The sequence below is a fragment of the Cyprinus carpio genome, chromosome B25 (genome assembly GCF_018340385.1).
Source record: "Cyprinus carpio isolate SPL01 chromosome B25, ASM1834038v1, whole genome shotgun sequence".
NCBI classification, from domain to species: Eukaryota; Metazoa; Chordata; class Actinopteri; order Cypriniformes; family Cyprinidae; genus Cyprinus; species Cyprinus carpio.
Window position 1 is genome coordinate 22,042,653 of NC_056621.1, and position 27,907 is coordinate 22,070,559.

Sequence of the window (27,907 nt, forward strand, 5' to 3'; positions counted from 1 at the left end):
TCGTTTAATTTACATGTTTTTATTTATATGACATATACATAAAGACATAATGCATAGCTTCAGGTTACAGGCTTTGGGAGTTATAATACATGTACAACAAATAAGCATTTTTTTGCATTTGATTGTGTGCTGCAAGCTGCCACAAGTGAACTTTGGTTCAAACCTTATCTCTTCAAAATAAAGAAAAATCAAACTATTAACTAAAGGCGCTGAACAAATACTGAAACTGTGGCATGCATCTATATGGGTTTATAAAGTACATTCAGAGTCTGAGGCTGACGACAGCTCCAAACACCTCACCTGTGCAATCTGTAAACCTGGCCAGGTGTGTTTAACAGTGCTGTCAGACGATTAATCGCTTCCGAAATAACACTTTTTGTTTACATATGTGTGCTGTGTACATTATATAAATACACACACATACAATATATATTTTGAAAATATTTACATGTACAGTATTTACATGTATATATTTATATATAAATATATTTAAGATATAAACATAACACTTTTCTGAAATATATACATGCATGTGTGTCTATTTATATAGACAGTATACACACATGCATTATGTAAACAAAAACGTTTATTTTGGATGTGACTAATCGCGATTAATCGCTTGACAGCAACGTTTCATTTCAAAGTTTCATAGTTAAGACAATGCAGTGGGTCCTCAATAAGCGGTCTGATGTCACGACATAAATGGAAATAATGCGACAGAACATAATATCCAAAATTATGACTGATCACCAAACTCAAAGAATAATCAATAAATACAGCCGAAAGCATCACACCTGTCATTTAATGGACACTTCAGAAGAAACAAGGAAGGTTTCCACATGAGTAAAAACGTGTTTTCCTCTGATTTGAAATATTTATGATATTAGTATGTACAATAGATTATAAAAGTTTAAGAGCACTTAAAGCATCAAAGAGGTTGTACGTGTGGTCCTTGTGCAGATACATTTGTGGAGTGAGCCTTATGCTAAAATAAAGTCATATTATAGAAATATTGCTTCTGTTCATCTTGAGCAACGGTTATGAAGAAATACTGCTCAACTCATTTTAAAAACATCATTAGCTCCATATATTGTCATATTTTATTCTACTAGAACATGCTGCCTCCGCTGTGCATGTTGCCTAATGCAGTATACTTATGAGGGAATGTCTTCAGTACTGAAAATCTCCTAAACTACACTAAACTACAGCACCTGTGACTGAAGCCATGGGTTAATGATATAGAAGATCGCATGCTCAAACTCAGCTTGCATTACATGCATTATATAATAAGATAATAAAGAATATATAATGATATTATATTGATAAACATAAAACATACACACCATGACAAACCACATACCAGTGCTAAAAACCTGATGGTCCCCACATGTTGTGACCAGTTAATCTCAAACTTCTTGTCTGATAACTGGATTAGGATTATTAAAAGCCATTTTATAAAGATTGTACTCACAAAAAGCAAAGTTCTTCAGAGCTAAACATAACTAGAAAATATATACTGACTATAGAAATAGGCCTTTTTCCCCATGATTTATTTAATAATAAAAAGGTTTCATTAATTTCCTTCACATTTCCAATCCTGGAAAACTGAATTTTAAAATCCCCTGATCTTTCCAGGTTTTTATGAAGCCTGTAATAAGGACTCAACACTCATCTAATGAGCATTAATGTACTACAGCAGGGGAAAAAATAAATAAATAAATCAAGGCCTGGAGCAGGTTTTGTCATAAATGTGGAAGAAGTATTTCTTAAGACATGTAGAGAATAGATAAGCTAATAAAACATTCCTATACTTTATATTTTTTTCAAATATTAGTTAAACTGAATCAGTCCTATTCAACACCTTCTAGAGTTTTAACTTTAAGGAGGTTATTTTGGTCAGTCGTGAGGGAATGTATTTAAAGCTTCATTTTCTCCATATATATATGCATTGAAATGACACACATTCATTCAGATTATAACACACAGATGTAACAGTCTTCGCCATGCGATACATATAAACATAAATACAGGTGAGTTAGGTGAAAAACAAACAACACAGATAATACAAGAATAATGTGTTCATTTTGGTTACTCTGCGAAGCTTTACGGTGACCTTAAGCCTGAAAGTGAGTGTAAAAGCTTGCTGGCTCTAGATGAGAAGGCACATCTGGCGTTCCTGATCAGAGGAAACTGGGATAGTTTTCTGCTTTAGAAAGCCACACAACAAATGTGTTGGCTAGAAGAGAAGTAAACCATGAAAACACTGCTTGGGTAAAATACTAGCCGTCAATAAATCAATGAAATAAATGAACCTCCATCGTTTCCTGTTGATTCTACGAGAGCAGTCCCAAACGAGCCAGTTTGGCTGAGAGGAACGAATGAAGCACGAAGACCACAGGCTTCGGCCCCGAGTGAAGCTCAAACACCTGCAAGAGAGACCGGAAACACTGATTATTATGAGAACTAGCCACCTTTTTCCCGCACTTCCAATTTTGGGGAAGTTCCACTCAAAAAGACTGCAACAATTCATTTAAAAAAGATTCCGCCATGTCGACTAAATAGGCTATAAATTTTCATTCACTTTCTATTTTCAGAAGTCAGGAGAATAGCGTTACGTTTGGTATAGTAATGTGATGTGATATAACTACAGTATGTGTGTTTCATGTGTCCTTTGTATTCCACTGTAAGCAAATGAAGAAAAAAAACAACATATACTGTGCATTTGTGGTCTGCTCTACTAATTGAATTTACGATATAAACCATGAATAATTGCCTGGCATGCACTAAGAATCTTTCATTTTTCTCCCCAAATCCTCACGTCTATTTCCAGATTTGCTTTCACATGGACGCTGTAAAATGCAATTGTTCTGAAATATAGACATATATTACTATAATGATGTTTAACACGTCTGTAATATTGCTGTGGATCTTAAGGAGTTATTTATTTGGAGTATTACATTTGTGCAAAATGCCCTTTTATTAATAATAAGCCTAAAATGTGTTTTAATGCCACTTTTTATGAGTATTGTATGATCTTTGAATAATATCGGTCTTTAAATGCAAAATATTTAAAGTGCACCTAAAGTATACTTGCAACAGTTCCTTTATCTTAAGCACCATTAAATATACTAAGTATGTCTTTAATAGTGTGGAAGTAGTGCTGAAGTTCAATTAAAGTGCATTAAGTACAAAATTAGTTTAGCAGACTTTAAGTATAACAGTTCAGTATACTAAAAGTACAACTGCAGGGTATTTTTATTGAGTACATAAACATGAAGATGCATTTGTAGTATACTTAGCATGAAGTAAATGCATTTCAAATACATTTAAGTATATTTATTTTTCACTAGGGTGTTTACAGTGTAAACGGAAATTACTCCCATAATTTGCACAGAGTGTCATGGGGCGTAGGAAAAAGGTGGATACAGGGATCCTACATATTTTGACTAATGATTACCAAACATTTCTAGTCACTCTAGATTACATGCATTTTTAGAGACTTCACAGACAAAAAAAGCTATATATAACAGATAAATAAAATAAGAGAATTATGGAGGCCTTAATGAGTGAAAGTTTTATAATGTCAGGACCGACAGGACCCATTCATTAAGGGCTCCAGAAATGTGTGTTCATTCATCCCATCATCACAGGTAGACATCACGTGTCTCATACCATCTCTCCCTCTGGAGCACCAAAGTCCAGGTAGAGGTTCCTGACTCCATCGTCTGCAGACATCCTGAGCCGCTCGTAGGGGAAGTGAAAGAGCACGGATTCGCCAGATTCCCGCTTCACCGTGAACCCTCTGTCATAGTGCAGGATCAGACGCACGTCCTGTCTGTTCAACACACAGCCTGAGGAGCGCAGACAGACAGATGTGAACCAACAGAAGATGAATTCACGTGATCTTATGTTTTCTGTGCTGGCTGGAACTCAGGAAGGAAAGCGCTCAATATTTCCAACATTTCCTCCGGACAGCTATTGTAACACCACACAGAGGGAAAAGACATTTTCAGTCCAGCTTTTTTCCCCCACAGTCGCCCCTTTGCTAAGCTTTACTCAGACTACAGAACAGAAGAGAACTACACAACATCCAACAGGAATGAATTTGGACATTTTGGTGAACAACATGATTCTTGGTCAAATGTGCTTGTAAGGTTTCATGGGCTTACAAATGTAATGGATATTAATCTTAAAGAACTGGAATAAAGTGTTACGTTACAAAGCATTCTAGCTTGTGTTTATCTTATCTTAAAGGGATAGTTTGCCAAAAATGAAAATTCTGTCATTTATTACTCGCCCTCATGTCGTTCCAAACCCGTAAGACCCGGAACACAAATTAAGATATTTCAGATGAAATCCCAGAGCTCTCTGACCCTCCATAGACAGCAAGGATCCTTAAACGATCAACACACAGAAACATAGCAAGAAGATCATTAAAATAATCCATGCGACATCAGGGGTTCAACCGTAATTTTACAAAGCTACGAGAATACTATTTGTGTGCAAAGAAAACGCTATAGGGTGGAGATGAATTATTTTTGTTTTCTTGGTGCACAAAAAGTATTCTCATAGCTTTGTAAAATTACGGTTGAACCCCTGATGTCACATGGATTATTTTACCGATCTCCTTGCTACGTTTCTGTGCGTTGATCGTTTAAGGATCCTTGCTGTCTATGGAGGGTCAGAGAGCTCTCAGATTTCATCTGAAATATCTTAATTTGTGTTCCGGGTCTTACAGGTTTGGAACAACATGAGGGCGAGTAATTAATGACATCATTTTTGGATGAACTAACCCTTTAAAGAAATTGGTAAATTACACAGCAGTGAGATTTTAAAAAACTGACTCATTTTATTGCAGTTATTGCAGTATGATATGGTACTTTTCAGTCTTTAGTTACCAGTGTTTACCCACAGTGTTCAGGAATATTCCAGGTTCAACAAGTTCAGCTTGCACTTGTGCACTCGCTGCCTTCACTAGCAACTGTGTGCATAATGTTGATTGCCACAAATTTATTTCGACTTGTCCCTCCTTTTTTTAAAAGAAAAAAACAAAAGTCTAGCTATTTCAACAGTAGCCACGAGGTATAAAAAATCCTCTTTAACATAAAAAAAAAAAATACTTAAGCATTTCTGTGGAAAGCTGTAGAACATTTTTCTTTGTTGCCTCAGAAACGAAACAACTTAAAATGTATAAAAATGCTTAACATATACTGCACCTAGAATTTTCCTTAAAATGTATTTAAAGTTTAGAAACGACATCTCGCAGTAGCTTGTGCTTCTATTATATGTTTATGAATATGCTCTGTAAAATTTCATTGAAAGCTTGCAGGGGCGGGATTTAAGCTGACTAAATGATTGCAGAAGTCCTGCATATGTGACCAGATTTTATTATATTTTTATTTATATGATGTATAAAATTTGATTACTTGTTTTGTTAATGATAAGATACATGCATTTAGAAAACAGATTTTCATTTCATGCGAACTTTAAAACTACTCAAACACACAGGACTTCTATGGACTTACATTACAGCCAGGTTTTACAAAGGTAGGACTGATCAGTAACGTTTTTAAGAAATGTGTATTAATGCAAAGGGTAGATTCTTTTCTTCGTATATTCACACACACCTATGGAAACCTCTTTGATGAGCTCAGCAGCCAGATGTCCGCCCTGCACCAGCGCACGTGTCCATGTGGACAGATCCCAGTGTGTCTCCACACGAAACACGTGAGACTCGATGCCTCGGCCGGTGCCTGTTCGTGTGGCGAACACCAGATCTCCACCCAGAGCCGGTGAGCTGCGGACGCTGCCCGAGTGAACCAGCCTGCAGACAGAGACCAACACAGAAGACAGAACACACTGCGTTTATTCCACTGTGACTCTTACAGTACATCAGGCTTTGCTAAAGTAAGGGTTTGACCGTGTAGCGAGCAGCGGGTGTGTCAGGAGAGGAGAGGTCCAGCTCTCATGCGTCCACGGCACTGACTGGAACAGCAGGAGGTCTTTCTCTGTGAGCGCCATGACCACTCGTCTGTACTGATGCCGCCCACCATCCAGCTCCAGCTGCACACACACACACCGCAGCCAGCCGTTACACTTACAGTACACACCGCTTGCATGTGCAAAGGACAAATATCTCTCAACTAATGCTGTAAACTGCACAGAAAACTATCTATATTACTGAACAGCTCTCTACATACAGTGTCTGAAGTAACTAGTTACATGTAATTAAATTACGTAATGTAATTACAAAATAAATGCAATTGTAATCAGTTACAGTTACTGTGAAAAATGTATAATTAAATTACAGTTGCTCATGAAAATGTTAATAATTACAAAGAGGGTTACATCTGAATATTTTCATACATACACAGATTTAATTGGTTTCTTTCATAAATTGCACTGACTGCTTTAAAATAAGAGACACCAATTTTTCAGGAGATAAGGACACAGAATAGGACACGTGCTTATTCTGTAACTGTTTTATTTCATATTTAGGTTTATGTGTATGCTTTATTTTTTTTTTAATTAACTGTTTTTTTTTTGTTTTTGTTTTTCAGGGCATTGTTAGATGCAAGTGTTTCCTGTCACAGCTATGCAAAGATTTGATTTCAAAAACAGTATTGTAGCTATTAAACTATATCTTGTTATGGTTTCAAATCTGTATATAACTTCAGAACGGTCTCAACGTAAAAAGAGGTGCTAAAGTCTGATTCTGTGATGGCTGTGCTTTAAAATGAAATTATTATAATCTTGATTAAAGTGATGAAGGATTTTGAAAATCTGACAGTAATCAGTGTAAGGTTAACCTGCTGCTTTACATGTTTCAAAATCATTAACAGATGAAAACATTAAAGATTTAGAAAATAAATTAAAAAGTAATCAAATGTACTCGGTTACATTACTAAAGTAATTGAAATGGTTACACTACTTATTACATTTTAAGCAGGGTAACTTGTAATCTGTAACCTATTACATCTCCAAAGTAACCTTCCCAAAACTGGCTACATAAAATTGTATATATCAGTATATATTCCTTATCTGTTAAATACGACTAAAAGAGATGTTAAAACATTTTATATTAGAGATGTAACGATTATCAATATCGTGATATCGCGATAGCAAAACTGTCTCAAAATTAACATGGTCACATGACGATATGCAACAATATTTTTAAAATATATTTAAACTTCTCATTCTGACATAAAGGCTCTTTAAAGTTGTGTTTTGGGCCATTATGCTTTGGCACAGTATCTGTCAAACAAACTCAAACCGAAAGCACAATGTGGCTTAATCTCTTCATCAAGTCTTCGGTGCGTGTTTCAGAGTGAAGCACACACTTCGTTCAGGCGATCAGCTCGTGATCCGGTGTTTTCTGCTCCTCAGAACGGCTTCGTTCACACTGAATGAATGCAGTCAGCTCGTTTATTGCTTTGATGTGAGTTTAGCGCGTGTTTGGGAGCACAATAGGCACCAGTTAGGCTTTATTTTCATAGGAGATGACTCCAGCATTTCACTAGATTTGTTTTTGTAAGCATGTTTTCACTGAAGCTGAAGTATGAGTTGCTGGCAGCTAGCGGTTTAAATGCAGTCCAAATTCAAAACATCTCTTTCAAGTGTAGAAATTAGGAAAGAAGTATTCCCATTTCCCTACTGTAGTGTAAAGCACATATAATATACCTATGAAATGCTCATTTTCATTTATTTTACAGTGCAATTGTTTTACAATATATGGCTATTACTGTCATTGTTGTTATTATTGGAGCACTTAATTTTGAACTCTAGAATTGCATTAGACAGAATAATTTAACTTTAAAATGTACAAAATTTTAATTTTTTCCAATTCATTTGTCTTTTTTTTTTTTAAATATTGCAATAAATATATCGTGGACTTAATATCGCGACATTACCGTATCACGATATTTTGATATGAATGGATAATTATATAAAAGGTTAACATTAACAACAGAGACTGAACTGTTCAATTGTATAAAAACTTTTAAATTACACATAAACCGTAACAAAAAAGTTTTTATATAAAATTTATAATGATATAATTAACTTTCTACTCCAGTTTGTTGTTAATCTAACAATTTAACCCTTATGTGTTGTTGGGGACGTTTTCGTTGAGTCTTATTTTGGCCACAACTTTCCCTGTGTTTCAGCAAATGGAATGATTTTTGGTGACAAATCTTATTTTTACACATATTTCGGGAAAATGCTTTGAAAATTTTCAAAAACTCAACAATACACTGTGGGCAAATTCACTACCCTTTCGTTATGTTCGTGGATGAAAACATCCACTAAATTAAACCGCTGTAAAAATGTATCAGATATTATTATTTTTCTAATTTTTTTCTAATTTTTTTTTTTTTTGCATAAATCTATTAATCAACCTCAGTCCTGATCAAAACTTCCAAATGTTTAAAAAAAAAACAATCCAAGATTTTAACTCTTTAATTACCAAGTTCATAAATTATGTCACTGATTTGGGAAAAAAAAACACACACACAAAGTGACTTATTTTCAATATGAAAGTAATTGTTTTTTACCTTTTATCAGAGTCTTGGGCATGTCAAAGATTAGTAACAACAATGTTGGCTTTGATGCATTGTTAGTTTTTGTGCAGCATCAGATTTTATTTGTTTCTCCCTCATTTATGGTTGGTGGCTGTTTTTGCCCCATTGACTTCCATTATAACAAAATTTTTTGGTTACAAAGCCATGACACCATATAATCATGCATTCTTGATTGTTGGCGGTTTTCCCTGTTGGGAAGAGGTAAAATTCCCTGTGTATAATATGCTGTTATGCTCCATATAGCTCCATATACAAGTCAGAAATGAAGTTATTTTTGCACAGGCCTATCTAAAGTGTTAATGGTCCCACCTAGTGATCAACTGTAAAAATAACAAATTTTACCTCTTCCCAACAGGGAAAACCACCAATCATTTATGAACTTCGCAATTAAAGAGTTAAAATCTTGGATTTTTTTAAACATTTGGTAGTTTTGATCAGGACTGAGGTTGATTAATAGATTTATGCAAAAAAAAAAAAAAAAAAATGGAAAAATAATATTTATCTGATACATTTTTACAGCAGTTTAATTTAGTGGATGTTTTCATCCCGAACATAACGAAAGGGTAGTGAATTTGAACAATGCACTATAATGATATAATTAACTTTCTACTCCAGTTTGTTGTTAATCTAACAATTATAATTAAGACATCACTAACAGGTAAAAAATTTAATTGTAGTACATACATTTATCAAAACATTCCAACCTAAAGTTGTTTTTTCATTTATTTAAATTTCATTATAAAATTCACTGAAAAATGTGTGTGTGTGTGTGTGTGTGTGTGTGTGTGTGTGTGTGTGTGTGTGTGTGTGTGTGTGTGTGTGTGTGTGTGTGTGAGAGAGAGAGACCTGTTTTTGTGTCCAGCCGATGTGTTTGAGTGTGCAGTGTGTGTTGGCGCTGGGGTTGCTCAAGAAAGAGTTGATGTGGTCCATGGTCTGTGGCAACAGGGCAGCAACATTTGTGTGAATGGCTGTGAACCAGGAGTGAGCAGAGGCCCCGTCTTTACACCGCAGCACCACGGTGTGCTGGCCGTCCGGAGAGTGAAGCTCCAGCAGCCTGAAACAAACACAGCATCCCTGAAAATATTCCCCATCACGGTGCTGCGCTTACAAATAACAAGTAACGTGCTACATAATATAATTGATCTTTGAATAATATAGGTATTTGAAGTGAAAATATTTTATGTTTGCAATAGTTCCTTTATCTTTAGCACCATTAAATATACTAAGTATACTAAGTATGTCTTTATACATACAATATAACGTGCTACATAATATAATGTATTTCTTGAAAGTTATTTGTGAAAAGTTCTTGTTACTTAACTTGAATTTACAACATAATACTAGCATTACTTGTAAAAAAAAAAAATTATGTATTTATGTCCGAGGCAGGTACTGTCATATAAGTGCTGTCAAACGATTAATCGCATTCAAAATAAGTGTTTGTTATATTAAATATATTTATATATAATTTAAATTATATGAATATAAATTTATGCATGTAAATATTTTAAATATGTATATACACATGCAAATGTGTGTATTTATATATACATAATAAATATACACAGTACACACACATATATTATGCAAACAAAATGTTTTATTTTGGATACGATTGACAGCACTACTGTCATAATTGTAATATCATGATCTCATTATGTTAGTTAATATTTTTAAATTAATTTACATCAAGTGTGGATTTTAGGGACCTTGACATGTTTTTATGAGATTCAAATTCAAATGTTGCTGTTATCTTCATAGCAGAAAGACATAGTCAACCACTTTAGCAAAAAACTGCTTCTGGTTACTTCAGAAATCTCACACACTTACACCACGCACCTGTTTTCCAGGTCAGGCATGGTGAGGTTTCGGCTGATGAAGCTCATTTTGAGTGGGATGACCTTCCTGTCACGACTTACACTGCTCTTGGGCGACTCGTCGCTGCTGCTGAGGTTTGGGGACTGAAGACGCCCATCCCAAGGCAGATCCGCACTCACAGAGGACTTCTTAAAGAGCGGAGACACCTCCCGGATGTACTTCACTGCACACAACACATACAGCCTAACTCAGCATTCAACATCAGAAACATCCAAAAAAAAAAAGCATTTACACATGAGGATCAGTGTGTGTGTGTTATTGACCAAAAGAGGCAAAGACTTGGAGCTTTAGGTCCAGTCAAATGTTTTGATGATGTTTCACAGGACTGGACAGGACTGTTAACATTGAACAGGAAGATCCAAAAGCCACTTCGTCACAAGTCTAGGACCTAAATAAAACATCTGAATTCTTAAATCATATTTAGATGTTTTCTTCATACTGTCATGAACTGTTCAAATGTCTGAAACATTAAGCCAAGTGTGTCATCATCCTTACAAACAACAACAGCAACACTGCTCCTTACTGATAACATGCCTGAGCAGAAACACACTGGGCTTGGCTGAGGAATTCAGTTTGGACAGATGAATGTAAATTGTGGTTGTTTGGGTGCCAACAAGACAAAAATAAAGAACTCCATTCAAGAGCTGCTCATGCTAGGGATGCACCGAAATAAAAATTCTTGGCCGAAGCTGAACAAAATGAAACACTGGGCCGAAGGCTGAATACGGTTTTTCGCATTTTTCCCCATGTATTTTGCCATTTTTTTCACCATTGCATAAATTAAATAGCCAAAATGTGCTTTTTACTGTTTTGTTTTGCTTTTCAAAAAAAATAATCGATTACAAAATTTAAAAATATTTACTTAACACTGAACATGTTTTAACACTTGGCTCCTTTTGCTTGGAATATGCTGCAGAAGGACTGGAAACTGACTGAGCTCTTGTCCTTAAACACTTTTAAAACTAAGCTGAAAGCAATGAAGACTGCCTCAATAATGTGCAACTGTTTTTCATAACCTGTTTTATTTTAATGTTTCTTTGTATGTTTATAATTGTGTAAATGTTGTTGCCTCTTGGCCAGGACTCCCTTGAAAAAAAGGTTTTTAATCTCAATGGGACTCTCCTGGTTAAATAAATAAATAAATAAACATTCTAGCAGACAAGCACAATTGAACTTAAAATTAACAAGTTAGTAAAATAATATTTTTTGGCCATTTTGAGCCCCCCCTTCTTGAATCAGGCATGTATTTGTTACTGTACAAATAAATTCAGTCTTTCTGAGCAAAAGAGAATCCTTTTAAAACTTAAGAAAATTTTACAGATGTTATAATAAACGTTTTAATAGAGCTGTTGTAATTATTATTTTTATTGTCTTGTATTATTTTACAGAACAACAGTAAAATTACAATACTAACATTTATGAATGTTGATGGGAGTTCTTGGTTTTTCTCAGCTTTTATTTTGGCAGGAAGATCCCAGTGCTTCTTTTTGTTGACAACAGCAGATTTATAATAAGAAGCATAACGTTCTGCAGTTTATTTAATTCATGGTTTGATGTGAAAGGGCTTTAAAGGGATACTCCACTCCAAAATGAAAATATTGTGATTAATCACTTACCCCCATGTCATTCCAAACCCGTAAAAGCTTTGATCGTCTTCAGAACACAATTTAAGATATTTCTGATGAAAACCTGGAGGCTTGTGACTGTCCCATAGACTGCCAAATGTCAAGATCCAGGAAAGTATGAAAAGCATCGCCTGCGTACTGCTCAGATTTGTCAAAATGGCGCTACGCTGATTTGGAGAGACACAGAGGAGAGGAATTGTTGAATAAAGTAATTTTTTTTTGTTTTCTTCGTGTACAAAAAGTATTCTCCACACTGTTATTTATTTAACAGTCTATGGGACAGTCTCAAGCCTCCCGGTTTTCATCCAAAATATCTTAAATTGTGTTCCGAAGATGATCAAAGCTTTTATGAATAACCTTCAGAATCTCAAAAGCATCTTCTAAATGCATTATCTCATTTATAGCATCCCAAAATTTATGACTTCAGCCGAACACAATTTGTTTTTATCCATTTCTGTGAGCTAATATAATGCAAGCGAACAGGCAACAATGTTGAATCTCCAAAAAGTGAAAATACCCATCATGACTATAATTCATACAACCCATAATAATCCATAAACAACCATAGAGCATCAACATGCCTGCTTACTAGTGCTGGGCGATAGTCATATCATCCTATCGTTAGCCTGTGAGATACATGATATTAGTTTTGGTTCCTTGCCGCTGTCGCCTCTGGCTTGCTTAGTTGGGGACACTTCATTTACAGCGATATCGTTGACTTGATTGCAAATTATTGCACAGATACTATTTAAACTGAACTGAGCTGCATGATGACATCACTGAATTCAATGATGAACTGCTTTAACTGTCATTTTGCATTATTGACACTGTTTTCCTAATTATTGTTGTTCAGTTGCTTTGACGCAATCTTTTTTGTTTAAGGCGCTATATAAATAAAGATGACTTGACTTGACTTGAATATTATCAAGCAAATTTTTTAAATTATTAACTTAGTTAATTTCATAGCAAGAGAGTGATCCAACTCCAGGGTAAGGATACAAGTATCCTAATGTTAGTGTAATTTATTAACTACACATACACGCTATATCTTTTTAGTCTAGTAGCATATGAATGTTCTAAAATATTTTAATAAGACTGAATTTGTATTTAACATGATAACAATTTAACAGAAACATTGTAAGTTACTAATTTTTATGCTTACAGTTATTCAAACAGCAGCTACAAAAAAAAGAGCAAATAATATTCACATTATCAAACAAACATCATCACATATACATATTTCACCCCAAGAAGTAAAGCATGGCACCTTGCATCAGCTTACTCATGGAGACTGAACTTCTCATAAATGTTATCTCTATTCTGCAAGTTACTTATTATTATGGCTGGATGAATTGCTTTCCATTTCACTCTCAGATGAATTGTGGTCTTTACCAGCATCCTGTTCTTATCAGCTTCAGCGTTCAGTGCTGCTTCACACAACATCTTGAGAAGCTACACTCATCTGACATGCATCTGATAACAATCATTCACCAGAAACTGAACTGATTGGTTTATAACTGCATATCTCTGAGCAGTTCTCTAGTGGAATACTCTAGAATTGGCTGTACTGTAGTTGTGCCACATCATGGGATAATTTCTGAGCCATTTAAAGATCTCATTAGATCCACCAGGACCATCAAACAGCTTCAGCTCTCATTTTAATTAGGCCAGTGCCACAGAGGATAATGTATGTGTGAGCAGAGCCCATCCCATGAGACACTGCTCCACATATCTGAGCGTCAGCCTGCAGATCTCTGATCATGACGCAGTGCTGCAGAACAACACGTACCACCGCTGACGACACGGGGCCACCGTCAGCAGAGACTATCAGTAATACAACTATAAAATGGGGCCTAGAACTATTTTGTCCTGTATAACTGTATAATTTCCAGCGCCTCCCATCCAATAATTGCAACAGGTTTTGTTCTTTGTTACTTTTCAGCTTTGAAATTCTAGAAATTGTATCACCAAGTTCAAACAATAAAGATGGATTGTGATATTTAATGTGGCGAGACAGATCACTGTAGCCACCTCAGCTCAAGCAGCACATGAACTGATCATCTTCATCTTTACTACTAGTTGCAGCACAAAATAAACATGAATGAACATCAGAAAACAGTTTGAAAGAAACAGAAATATATCATGTCTCATGTAATCACTCAATCAGTCAGAAAAAGGTTAGTAAAACATCATGAGAAATTTACCTCAGGAAAACCATTCAATTATCATAGATTAAATCAGTGTAGGCTTCAGTTTCACTTTAAATGAATTTGTTTTGGCTTGAAGTTTATCTTTAGCCTAAATACAACTTTAGAGGTTTTGTTGTGGAAAGAAGGAATCTAAAATAGTCTAATTGTGTTTGTGATGTTTGTATGCATTTTGCTTTATTTACCGGTATTTTAGCCTACATTATTTCTGAATGTAATAATAAAATGTGACATACAGCCTACTAATTTAGGCAGTTTTTTCCTCTCAAAATGCTTACAGAAGTAGGGTTTTTTTTAATCCATGCTGCAAACATTTCTGAATATCTTGAATGCCTAACGTCTTTAAAGCCACTGGTCAAAGTCTAGAAAAGATGATGCTGTATTGTCTGTCTAAGCGCAAGTACCAGATCAAAACTCTCTTCGTGATTTTTCTTTTTGAGTAAAGAAAACGCTGTACTTTATTATTATTATTGGCAAAGAAAAAGTTTTAAAAAATAAAGTTTTTAACCAGTATTTTTTTCTACTAAAACCGGGACGGTATTAATACAGAGGATTACAGGAACAGAAACGTTCAAATACCGATTTTGCTAAGAATGAACCAATCGATTTTATTTATTTTATTTTATTTTTTTAGTTTTTAAGCCCTGCTTTATGCAGTTGGCCATACTGGTACTGGTATCGGAATCAGCCACTAGTTGTTTGTTAAAATCGTATCGGCCAAAGAAAAATCCTATCGGTGCATACTTTCCAGCAATCAATCAATCAATCAATCAATCAAGAAAGAACGAAAGAAAGGTGGGCGTTATTTGAAATTGTTAACTGGGAATTGATTAGATGATAGAAAGTGGGCCTTGCAAACTAAAGTGGCTTGCTAGCCAAGAAAGTATCCGTCTCTACACGTTCACTTCTGGCGTTTGGAGGAACATTAATGAACATGTGCTGTTAGAGCAAAAGAAATTATCTATTATTATCAGAAAAGACCTAGATTCATGCACTATCATTCTTATATCCAAACTTCAGTTGTGATTTTTAAATGTTAATGTAACTCACACTTAAACATCAATTATATTTAAAAGGTTAAAATGTCAAATGAACTTGTTTATTAACATGAGCACATTCTAAACTCAGCGAAACAATAACTAAAGTACATTATAAAACCTATTTAGTCTCTTCATAGTGCCAGCCTAAAAGTTCTGAACTTTGTGACATCATCAATGATAAAAACGCTGTTTCGTTGAAGTGAGAAGTGCAGCGCTCCGTGCGGGCCTGCAGAATCCCCGCGGCTCGAGTGATCGGCTTACCCTCCAGCGTCACCTCCTTCCCCGCCTTCTTCAGCGCCTGCACCGCCGCGTCGTGCGTGGCGTCGCGGAGGTCGCTGCCGTTGACGGACAGGATCGCGTCGCCTACCCGCAGGGCTCGACTCTGATCCGCCGCTAAACCGGGAAAGATCTTCGATATGAGGATGGGCATACGGTTCTCCCGTCCCCCTTTAATACTGATCCCCAGCCCGCCGGACTCCTGCTTGACTATCCGAACCCTCCGAACCCCATCCGGGTCACAACAACCGCTGGACTCCGAGTCGGACCCGTTGACCCGTTGGCTGTCGTATTGCCTGCGACTCTGATAAACATCTCGGTTCTGTTCGTTGCCACTGGAAACGCCATTTCTTAACTGAGAGCTGTGCTCCGAGTATCCCGCGGGCCCGCCGGGTTCGCCCTCCGCCGTCAGGGTGAGCGTGTCCCGCGTGAGCTCCGCGGTGACCCGGACCCAGCGGTCACTCAGCAGAAGGTCCAGATGACCCTGTTTCTCCGCGCGGGTCCACACGGCCATGATCAAACTTTAACTCATCATAAAGTTTAAACTCGCTCGACACACCCACTCACACGCGCATTTCCCCGGAGGAAGGAACAGGAACAGATTTTGTATCTGTTAAAAAAGTTAAAACATCGGTGTATTTCTGCAGCGGCTTGAATCTGTGATCGCTGCACGATAAAAACTATAAAATTAAAATCATCCTCCTTAGATCGGACGGCGGAGATAACCATAAGATTTGTATGTGCTTAATTATTCATGAGATGGGCGGGGATTAAAACTATTTTTCCCCACAAAAAAAAAAAAAAAAGCCAACAAGCCACCCTGTGCTGTGTTGTGATTTCACTAAAGTTAACTTTACCCTGGTGAAATCACTGCAACGGCCTTATTAACGGACTTTATTTATTTTGTGCATTTTACTTTTGCTGGGAATATATATATTTTTTTTTAATTCCCCGCCTCTCTCATTGATAATTAATTAGATTCAAATCTAATCTCTTTTGTAAAAGGACACCACGCTGAATGATAACATACACTAGTGATAGATAGATAGATAGATAGATAGATAGATAGATAGATTAAAAATACAAAAAATAAAATAATTTATATTTTAATACAATTAAAAAAAATTCTAAAGGCAAAAACCAATCATGATTACCATCTATTATTATATATATATAATTTTTTTTTTTTTGGTCAAATGTTTGGTAAATCAATATAGCACATGTGTCAGCTGTAAATAATATTGACTCACAGTAAACAATGCTGACTCTTCTCATTTGCTCTAAAGTGTTACTCTTACTCTAAATGGGTCGGCTCGGCTTTTAAAATTAGCCCATGTACAGATTTTTACCTCATTACACTGCCATTTGGCAAAAGCTTTTCATCACTTGTGTGCAGGTTAGCATACAACTTAAGTCATCTTCACCATAAAAGTATTTCATTTTCTTTATGCAAAATATATGTTTTAAATATGTTTTTTTTTTTTTTTTTTTTTTGGTGTAAAAGGTTTCCCAAAAAATGTTGTTTTTTTTTTTTTTTTTTTGGCAGGTTTTAATATATATTTATCCATATAGTCTTTAAACACACACACACACACACACACACATAATAGGCCTATATATTATGATAATCACACAATAACAGTATTGCAACCACATGTGTGGAAACATCACAGAGAGAAGTCGTTTTGTGGCATAGGTTTTATTGCAGATTTGCAGAACTTACAAAATATGAGTGAGTCAGAAGGTAGTCTACCCAGAATAAGATACTATTATCTGCTTCATTCTGACCTTCACTTTCACAAACTAGCCTGACTCATTCCCAGGGTGATTACATCACCCTCTGGTGCTAAACAGAGCTAAACCCCAAAGCATAAAAATACATTTGCTATTAGATATGAGAAATATGCATTTACAGATGTACTGTATACGGATGTATCCTAAGCATGGACAGTCCTGGCTCAGTTATATAGCATTATACTCAAGCTAAAATCAAAGAAACGATGCAAAAGGATTGTCTTCCGTCATTAGCCTTCAAGCATTGCATCCCTTAATCTATACATGTGGTGGTTAGATGTACATAGTGCAGAAGGGGCGATATTCAAATGTGATCCCATTCTCTATCCTCTAAAACTGGCAAATATTTCAGAGGAAAACTGCGGCCTGCCAGCTGGAAGCTTTGTGTAGAGTTTGTGCAGAGTGTGAGAAGGAGCTGATACATTCATTTACTCATCCTACAGAAAGCGTGTGGTTGTGATGTGGGATGTGGATGTGTCGAGGTCGTCCTTTTATTGCGTTTGGGTGTGTTGTTGATGATGTCCAAGCTCCTGCGACTGGAGGAAATGACATCGACCACAAACTTTGTGCAGTCCGAGCACACGTCTCTCAGGTTGCAGCCTGCAGCGTACAGGTGGGGAAACTCTTCCTCCACAGAGTGTCTGGAGAGAGAGCACAAAGACCTGCAGACAAACAGACAGACTTTTAGCATTTTCTATAGTCGTTTTAACTTTTGTAAAATGCCAGCACTCCAGTTGACTGTAAGGGATAATGCATGCATGGCTAGCTGTGCATTAAACAATTTTAAGCCAAGAACCACCCAACATTTAATGCACAGCCATGCATTATCCCGCTTATACCTTGCTCATTTACCAGCATTTAAGAGTTAAAGCTGTTAATGTTTCATAGCCCAAAATTTGGAACGGTAAAAATGATGGTTATTTTCATCATTTACCGAAAATAACTGTGCTGCAAAACTCCTCAACTATGAAATTAATTCAATTTCAGCTGTGCAGCTCTACAGACAACAGTGGCTCTATTCAGCTCAATTTAGTTCAGTGTTGATTTAATTTAGTTCATTAACTGTGTGACTGTCACAAAGTTCATCAGTTATGAAACAAACTCAGTTCAACTGTAAAGCATCGCTATAAAGAGTCAGTTCAGTTTAAAAATAGTGCAAAGTTCTTCAAAACTAGGAACAAGATCAATTTGACTACAATGTACATTATGCAAATGTCTAGTGTACGCATATGTCACCTTTGAGCAACAGTCTGTGTAAATAAACATAATGTCAGAAGCAGCCTCTGTTTTTTTGTTGATGTTGGAAAAATGTTATTTGTAAATTGGTAATAATAAAGTTGCGACTTTACTACCAATGTAATTTCAAAGCTTATTTCTGGCCAGCACAGACCATGTGGAATGTGGCTGTAGACACACAGCATATATTTACTCACTTATAGACTTCACTCTTGTGACTCTTCACACTGCTGTGAAATCCCACAGTGTACACAGGAATGTGTGCCATCTTTTTGTATGGAATTTTCATCTGTTAAAGGGACAAAATAAAGCAAAATCACTTGTGGAGTTTGTGACATTGCTTCTACTGCTGAAATGGCAGTGTGTCATAAAAAATAATTTAGAAAAAGAAGCCCTAAAGTACTGGTCCTTAAATGGTAGGAGAGCAGATGGGTAATAATAGAAGAATGCAGCCAACCATATAATCAATGCATAGTTAGCAAAATAAATAAACATTAACTTTTGGCGGAGAAAGGTTTTCCCATATCATCTGTTACTGACGTCTGTGAGGCTGTGAGTCCAATCCAACTCTACTGTACTTTGGATTAAATCCATCTGGTACTTGCTAGTAGCAAAATGCAGATGCCAACATGGAAAAGTTGTGTGACAAGTCATGATATGTGAATGAGTTACTCACTGACTATGTGAATGTTATTTGTTCTGTTTTTACAGCTGCACTGAAGCTGGATTTAATTGTTCAGTGTTTTTGTAATTTCTTTAAATGCAAGAAATTTAAGTGCACTTGCAATAGTTCCACTTTAGCACAATCAAATATACTTCAGTACATCTTTAGTTGGACTTCAGCACTTCTTCCGAGCTCACAATTAAAGTGCATAAAGCACAAAATTAGTTGTTCCAGTTTAGCAGTTTAAGTATACCAGTTTCGTATACTAAAAGTACAACTGCACTGTTTCTGGAGTTTGTGTCTTTCTCACTGTAGTTCACCAGAAAAGACAATTTCATGTTATTAATTTAGCATATATTGAACCTATGTTCATGGTCATAAACTAAATGTTGATTTTAAAAACGAGAACCAAGGATCAACTTGCAGCCATAAACTCATTTAAAGCAAGAACTTCCTCATAATATTTGGCTTGCAGAGGCTGTAAAGTAATATCTTTATGAAACTAAACATTGAACATTGATCACTGTCAGTGTTCTATAGTGTGAAAAACGTACTACTGTCGACTACTACCAAGAGATGCATGAGTTTAAATGAAATAAACATTTACTATGTACCTTTGCACTACAAGAGCTACAGACAGACCTAAAAGAGAGGAAAAAACACCTTGACTGTGATGATCAGAAAAGCGAATCAAACAATGTTAATATTCCACACTGCAGGAAATATTTATGAAAATGAAACCGAGACCTTTTACACAGGAGGCACGTGGACGGCCATGAAAACAGTGGAAACTTCACCCGACAACAGCAGCATATCTACAAAACAAAGATGAACAAAACTGAAATGAACACTGTTTTCTTTGGCTTGCTGGACTGAGCATGTGATCCATACAGATATTCACACCTTGCCTTTCTTCAGATTGTTATAAAGCTCTTTGTTCTGCATGTATTTCTCCATCTCAGCCTTGACGAGTATCCGCCGAACATTAATGACTTCTTCCACAGTTAAGGCCAGACTGTCCACTGGATGACTGAACTCCTCCTGTGTGTGAGGAAGACAAAGAAGACGACTCAGAACCTTGTTTACAATAATGTAGGCCACTTACAGTCACTATGGGGAAAGCTTCGTCAAACACTTCCTGTTAATTTTAAGAAATGAAGGAAAGTGTTGTCTATAATAATTGACAGCATGTCACAGATGCTGCCCACTATTGTCACAAAAAAATTCTTTAATGCTTGGAAAGACAGGGGAATTACACAACATCCAACAAGCAGAACCAACAAAGGAAGACTGAACAAACAGGAACTTAAATACAAGTGATAATTACTAAACACAGGTGTCAGGAATCATAATCAGAGTCCAGGGAGGAGACAGGAGGGCCTTGGAGCAGGAGGAGACCATCTGGACCCAGGCCACAGCCATGATGTTGACCCAGGTGGAGCAGACGGAAGGAGGAGCCATGGAGAAGGAATGGCCGCCGACTCCGGGGGGGCGACCAACGGCCGCGGAGCAAGTGGTGGAGGAGCCCAAGGCAGAAAGCCTAGGAGCCAGGGTGACGAGGAGGATCCGGAGGTCCTAGGCAGAGCAGAAGGGACGAGGTAGCATTGTGGAGCTTGTGGACTGCCGGGCCACGGCGGAGAGGAGGGAGCTAGGAGCCATGGTGGAGCCGACTGGCCAACAGGCAGAGGCGGAGTCCGGGACTTAGAGGCTGGAGGCGGAGTCAAGGGCAAACTCCAGCCACAGCGACGCTGGAGGATGGCTGTCCCATGGAGCTCGCACTGCATAGATGGTGGGCTGAGGGTGAACAAAGGGGCTGCCAGACGACAGCAGAGGAGGAGGCAGGAGTGGGTGGGCATTCAGGGTTACTCTGGATTGGGAACCCCCTCTAGGCTGAAGACGGGAACAGGATGGCGCTTTGTCAGAGTAGACACTGGAGGGCGCTTTGGACTGGATTCGGGGACTGGAGCCCTCTCCTCTTTGTTTTGGCACTTTTACCACACCATACTCTATGTATACCCTTGTACCCTCAGCCATGGTGCAGGGGGCGGAGCTCCTCTCCGCGCTCACACCGTCCACGCCTTTCTCCTTCGTGGCGTTTCTCGCCAGAGTCCACTCCACGATGGCAGCGAATTCCGCTCGAGGACCATCTTCGGACGACGGCACACTGCACGCAGTGTTCAGGTTAGCATCATAGAACGCGCAGAGCGTGTCGTCCGGGTAGATGGTAAGTTCGGCGAGGGCCAGAAACAGTCTGGTATGGTCCTCAAGTGAGCGCTCCCCCTGCTCCAGCAGGAGGAGGAATTTGGGGTGAAAGAAGGGATCCTTAGACACAACGAAAACACTACAGAAACAAAAAGACTGAGAGAAAAATGGAAACAAAAACGGAGGGAACACACGGAGGTAACTGTATTTGGTCTGTTCTTCTGTCACGATCTGTTTAATCCTTGGAAAGACAGGGGAATTACACAACATCCAATGAGTAGAACCGACAAAGGAAGACTGAACAAACAGGAACTTAAATACAAGGGATAATTACTAAACACAGGTGTCAGGAATCATAACCAAACAAAATGAAGACATGACCAAATAAGGAAAAACAGGAACAGAAACGGGAGATCCAGAACAGTCCAGAATCCTGACAACTATGTTACTGATCAGTGTAGGGGTAACGCATTACAAGTAACGCGAGTTAGATAATCAGATTACTTTTTTTAAGTAACTAGTAAAGTAACTTTTTAATTTAGAAGGAAATATCTGAGTTACTTTTTCAAACAAGTAACGCCAGTTACTTTGTTTCCCATGTCTTGACTGACAGCTCTCCTGTCCTCATGTTGAGAGAAATCGGGAGTAAGTGCAGAGCGCTGTGTGTGAATATGATCTTACTCTAGTTCTAGACTAAATATGAACATGTATTTACTCAAAAACAGATTCAGTATTCCTGAAAAAAGAATAAAAACAGTCGAATACAAACTCAGAATATTATACAAACCTGTAGTAATTAAATTTTAAATAAATGTGACAAATATCATATTCTGGATGAAAACCGGGAGGCTTGTGACTGTCCCATTGAGTGACAAGTAAATTACACTGTCAAGGTCCAGAAAAGTATGAAAAGCATCATCAGCGTACGCTCTTCTGTGTCAGCCGTGCCACAAGGATACGTTTTCTATGTCTATTTACGCTTTGATTTGAAAGAAAACAGCGCATCAGTGCAGTGCAGCTGACACAGAAGAGCGTAAGCTGCCAACGTACTGCTCAGATTCTCCAAAATGGCACTACGCTGATGTGGAGTGACACAGAGGAGACAAAATGTTGAATAAAGTTATTATTTTTGTTTTCTTTGTGTGCAACAAGTATTGTCGTCGCTTCATTGTTACAGTATATTTCAATTTCACAAAGAAACGTGCAACAACAGATTAATAAAACAACACCTTTTCATTTACTGTATAATGTCTTCAATCTCAAAATCAAAAATTGAATTGTGAAATCAAAATCGTGAATCGAATTGTGAGTTGAGTGAATCGTTACATCCCTAAATGTAACGCATTACTTTCCAGAAAAAAATAACTAAGTAACATAATCAGTTACTTTTTTAGTGAGTAACGCAATATTGTAATGCATTACTTTTAAAAGTAACTTTCCCCAACACTGCCACTGACCATCCACTGATGTCTGGAGAGTCTGTCAGATGCAGCACCATCACATCGTCTGTCACTGGAGCTCAGGGAGTGACATGCAGACGAGGGCATCCTGTCAAACACCGGGAATGAGGCTGGACACAAAGAAAACAGTGGAGAAGAGAGAAAGACCACCAGGCATCTCAGTTTAATCATTCAGAAAGGCCGGGTTGATCTCTCTCCATTTGACCAGTTTAAGAGTTCCATTTAGTGTTGACACACTGGAAAACTGAATTTTCTTTATTTCAACATAGGGCCAGATTTACTAAACAGGGCAAATTAGCGTGAGAGCACAATCCCTTAAAGGCACCAGTCTACTGACAATACGCACATTAAAGAGCACATTAAAGCCCTATAATTTCCATAATGACCAGCACAATCCACAAAGGGCAGCGCAAATGAGCATCTGGTTTAAGACTTGTTTTTTTGGGCGTTAAATTAAGGCACAAATACAAGTTACAGTTTTTTTTTTAAACTGCTTACACACAAAATTTTTACTTGTCACACAATTTATGAAACCTGATACTCAGGAGCACACACCAAATCTGCAAAACCATACACTAATTCTCGGCCTTTGACTCAGTTTTCAATTTCATAAAACACTTTTTGCAAAACACAACACACAATTCTTTATGTAACACAACAATCTAACAGAAATTGGTATTATGGCAAAGGTGTTTGCAAATGCTTGCTTTTGAGATGTGTTTGTGATATTTTGAATGCAGTGCTTTATTTTGCAAGAGATGTGAGGCATTTTGCATGTTCACATCTGTTCCTCATATAATATGTAAAGCTTATTACTCCACAGAGACATTGGCAACAAAGCAGAATCTAAAATTTGGCTTTTGGATAACTTGTTTCAAACAAAATGCTTAAATTTCTTTCAAAATTTAACAAACCTGGCGAACTTCGAAAAATCCAGTTATGATTTCTTCCTCAAAAGTGCTTACTGTATCAACCGCTGGACTGATAAAGCTTGCTAGATCAAGTTTTATGTGTAATGTGCATCAGAGAGTCAATGAGCAGACTGTCAGCTGTACATGGTATAAGTGCAAAAAAAACTTCATGCAGGTATGCAAGCACAGACATAAATTAAACATGTCTTTAAAAGTTCGAACTGTTGCTCTGCTATGACAGGAGTTGACCTGAAAGCAAAAACTGAAAAGAAGATGATAATGTCAGTGTTTCAACATCAACACTGAAAATGCAAAACCTACAGTACTTGTATTGCATTTATAATTGGAGTTTGTAATACACTGTGTCAGTAACTAGCTTAAATTTACCTCACTGTGACAATACTTCACATGCTTTTAAGCTACCAGTAAATATGTCTTTAAACTTTGCAGCTACCAGTTCATTCTAGCAAATCAGTTAGTTCATTTCAGGTAACTGGTTCAAAAACAGAACCGCTTTCCTTTCATCACTAAAGCTTTACTTGAAATAAACATTTGGTTAAATACTGCTTTTTTCATTAGTGTGTTTTCAATTCATTGTTTATAACTGTCATTAATTGCATTTAGTGTAAATGTATGTGTTCCAGCTTGATGTTTTTTTGCCAGAAAATTACAATTTTGAAATATAATGCTAGTAGTTTGTTGTGTGAGAAGTACTATATAAGTCAAAAGAGAAGCTTAAATGTAACATAACCACTGGGTTACACTTTATTTTAAGTAGTGCTGTCAAATGATTAATCACATCAAAAATAAAAGTTTTTGTTTACATACTATATGTGTGTGTACTGTGTATATTTATTATGTATACAGTATATAAATACACACACATACAGTATATTTACATGTATATACATATATACATTTATATATTTATATTATTTTATTTCATATTATCTATAAATATATTTAATATTTAACATAACATATTTTTCTTAAATATATACATGCATGTGTTCGTATTTATACATACATAATAAATATACACGGTATAAACACATATATTTTGGATGCAATTAATAAGGTGACCTTGTAACAGTGTAATTATACATTTAAGTACAGAGTAATATTAATTAACTACATGTATTTACTATATGGTTAGGGTAACGATTTGGGTTACTTGCATGTAATTAATCAAAAAAAAAAGTATTATTATAATAGAAAGTTCATGTAACGTGTAACAAGGACACCTTAAAATAAAGTGTTATCAACTACAGTTAACTTTTTTTAAAGCACATCTTACTTTGTTTATGTCCATTACGTCTTAGGTCTGACCTTGATAGATGTGTGGTGGTCCGACACCCGTCAGCGTGTGTGATCGAGGTCTCTCTCCTGTGAGCGGCGGGGATTCTGACATCACTTCCCCTCTGAGCTCATCCAGGTCATGTTCGGAGAAGGAGCGATCTCTCTTCAGAGGTGTAGGAGAGCTCTCCACCCGCCTGATATCCATGCCGTCTGGAGAGTCCTCATCCTTCACCAACAATACACAGGCAATCGTTTTAATTAAAAACACTATTTAAACATGAAGTCAAGGAGATCTACCAAACCAGCTTGTAAACCTCAAATAATAAAAAAAAAGGGTCACACTTTATTTTAATGTCCAATTCTCACTATTAACAAACCATTAACTATGACTTTTGGGATATAGAATAGTTATTTTTTATATGTGCTTTAGTTAGATATTTTTATTACGTACTAATAAACAGCCAATATGGGGAAGTAGTGGCCTAATGGTTACAGAGTTTGACTCCTAACCCTAAGGTTGTGGGTTCAAGTCTCTGGCCGGCAACACCACGACTGAGGTGCCCTTGAGCAAGGCACCGAACTTCCAACTGCTCCCCGGGCGCCGCAGCTTAAATGATACACACTGCTCCGTGTGTGTGTTCACGGTGTATATGTGTGTGTGTGTGCACTTTGGATGAGTTAAATGCAGAGCACGAATTCTGAGTATGGGTCACCATACTTGGCTGTATGTCACTTTCATATGTTAATAATAGGCAAGGCAAGGCAAGTTTATTTATAAACCACATTTCATACACAATGGTAATTCAAAGTGCTTTATATAAAGAGAAGTAAAATAATCATTAAAGGGGTCATATGATGCTGCTAAAAAGAACATTATTTTGTGTATTTGGTGTAATGAAATGTGTTTATGCGGTTTAAGGTTAAAAAAAACACATTGTTTTCCACATATTGTACATTACTGTTTCTGAAACGCGTAAATGTTTACAAAGCTCATCGCTCTGAAAAGCGAGGTGGCCGAATGCATCAAGTGTGTGTGATGCAAATGTTACATCCCTTAACATACTGTGATGCCTTAAGACATAAACATAAAACCCATTATATACATGATATAAACATGATTTCTAGTTGTGGCTTCTTTTGGAAGTAGTTTCGCTTTCTCAACGAAACAGCATCACACACCAGAGGCCTAGAGTGAGCCGCGGCCGGCTTGAGAACAGCGCGGCCAGTAGATTCTACGAAGGAGCGTGCGTTGGGCTTGCAGCAACCACGTGACGACCCCGGGCTGGACTCCGCTTCGTATACGGTGAAAGCCGATCCGGCGATCCACAGTGTGAAGTTGATGTATTTCCTCAGCGACCAGCACGGATCAGCTCCAGGCATAACGAAGCAGATATCATCCTCTTTTGGAAGACCAAACAAAGTAGTTTCTCTTTCACAGTGAAGCACACAGTGTCTATACGAGTTGGTTGTATTTGAAAGTGAAATACTCAGTACGAGAATAAAAGGTACGCCTTTTTTCTTTGCGTGAACATCTGGGCGGTGTTATGCAAATCTTCCCACATAGTGATGTAGAGATGTGGGGGCGTGTTTAAACGAGCCGTTCCAGGGGGGTGCAGTTGAATCTTAACTTTTATAAAAAATATCTCTTTGGATTTGAGACTTTAGTCTTTGCAACTTTACAGATCTTCTTTAATCAACAAGAGATTGTAACACTCCAAAGAGAAAGGAAAACTTGAAATCGCATCATATGACCCCTTTTTAAAGTATAATCACAACAACAACAAACAAAAAAAGGAATTTAAAAACTTTTAAAATGATTTGACAATTGATTTGAAATGAATTAAAACATAAGAATAGAAAATTATTATACATAAAATACAGTGCAATCACCTCGGATGTAGCACAATGCTCATTCAGTAAATGCATAGCTAAACAGATTTTTGAGTCTAGATTTAAGTTGCTTATTAGGCATGCTAATAAGCAACTAGTTAATAGTGAGAATTGGTCCCCAATTGAGTGTTACCATAAAAAAGTTTTTTTTTTTGTTGTTGCATGAGCGAGATCACAGAAGTAATGCTGATTGCACTGAAATCTCTCACCTCAAATATACTCATCTCCTCCATTTCTGCCAGTGTTGGAGCTTTCAGAAGAACACGTATGCAAGAGGGTGGGCGGGACCGTGCTCCTGTGATTGACAGGTCAATGCAGGAAGGGGATTTGATGTCACACTGGCAGGTGTGTGCCAGACATGGTAATGAGCCAAACGCTGAAGAGTTACAAGACACTGCTGTAAATAGTCTAACACACAAGAGAGCTACAGAAGTAATGGAGGAGCGATACTGTTTTTAACACGGTGGTTAACGTACATCTCTTTGAACTGGACGGCTCCACAGGTCTGAGTTTGTGATCTTGTCTGATCTCGGCCAGGACTCGATCATGGAGCGACTGTTGCCGCTGAGGAGGAGGAGGCAGGCTGCGCTCGGACACCTACAGACGTCAGGACAGTCTCAAAACCAACCAGTGTTGACAACTTAGCAATTTTGCTGCTAAATTTATCAGCTTTTCAGACTACCCTGGCAACTTTTTCTTCCAAAAGCACCTAGCAAAAATTTTGCAATTTTTTTATTTATTTTGCTACTTTTAGCCACTTTTGATAAGTGACTCAGACAAAATAAAAAGGCACACATTTTCCATCGAAATTACACAAAAGGAGGAAACCAAAGACGCCTAAACACA

General features: G+C 37.1%; 2 protein-coding genes across 3 annotated transcripts in view; both read right to left on the reverse strand.

The window, feature by feature from the left end:
- Nucleotides 1-3: 3 nt before the first annotated feature.
- LOC109048802 (beta-2-syntrophin-like) lies at nucleotides 4-16,343 on the reverse strand. The gene is made up of 7 exons (XM_042752553.1): nucleotides 15,591-16,343; nucleotides 10,419-10,620; nucleotides 9,426-9,633; nucleotides 5,921-6,063; nucleotides 5,628-5,824; nucleotides 3,673-3,851; nucleotides 4-2,426 (listed from the first exon to the last, which is right to left on the reverse strand). Exons 1-7 carry the CDS (start codon nucleotides 16,117-16,119, stop codon nucleotides 2,334-2,336), a joined length of 1,551 nt encoding a protein of 516 aa, XP_042608487.1. The 5' UTR covers nucleotides 16,120-16,343; the 3' UTR covers nucleotides 4-2,333.
- Nucleotides 16,344-17,268: 925 nt separating this feature from the next.
- The window catches only part of LOC109092056 (protein spire homolog 2-like), a 37,542-nt gene continuing 26,903 nt past the window's right edge, over nucleotides 17,269-27,907 (reverse strand). Inside the window, exons 7-15 of one of the 2 annotated variants that reach the window (XM_042752928.1) lie at nucleotides 27,538-27,658; nucleotides 27,271-27,437; nucleotides 25,202-25,397; nucleotides 22,959-23,071; nucleotides 20,203-20,340; nucleotides 20,047-20,114; nucleotides 19,914-19,941; nucleotides 18,833-18,924; nucleotides 17,269-18,061 (exon numbers count right to left, since the gene is read on the reverse strand). In XM_042752928.1, the coding sequence (XP_042608862.1) occupies nucleotides 17,824-18,061; nucleotides 18,833-18,924; nucleotides 19,914-19,941; nucleotides 20,047-20,114; nucleotides 20,203-20,340; nucleotides 22,959-23,071; nucleotides 25,202-25,397; nucleotides 27,271-27,437; nucleotides 27,538-27,658 (1,161 nt within the window). In that variant the 3' untranslated portion in view covers nucleotides 17,269-17,823. The remainder of the gene's footprint in view (nucleotides 18,062-18,832; nucleotides 18,925-19,913; nucleotides 19,942-20,046; nucleotides 20,115-20,202; nucleotides 20,341-22,958; nucleotides 23,072-25,201; nucleotides 25,398-27,270; nucleotides 27,438-27,537; nucleotides 27,659-27,907) is intronic. The other variant, XR_006158576.1, reaches the window with a different exon arrangement.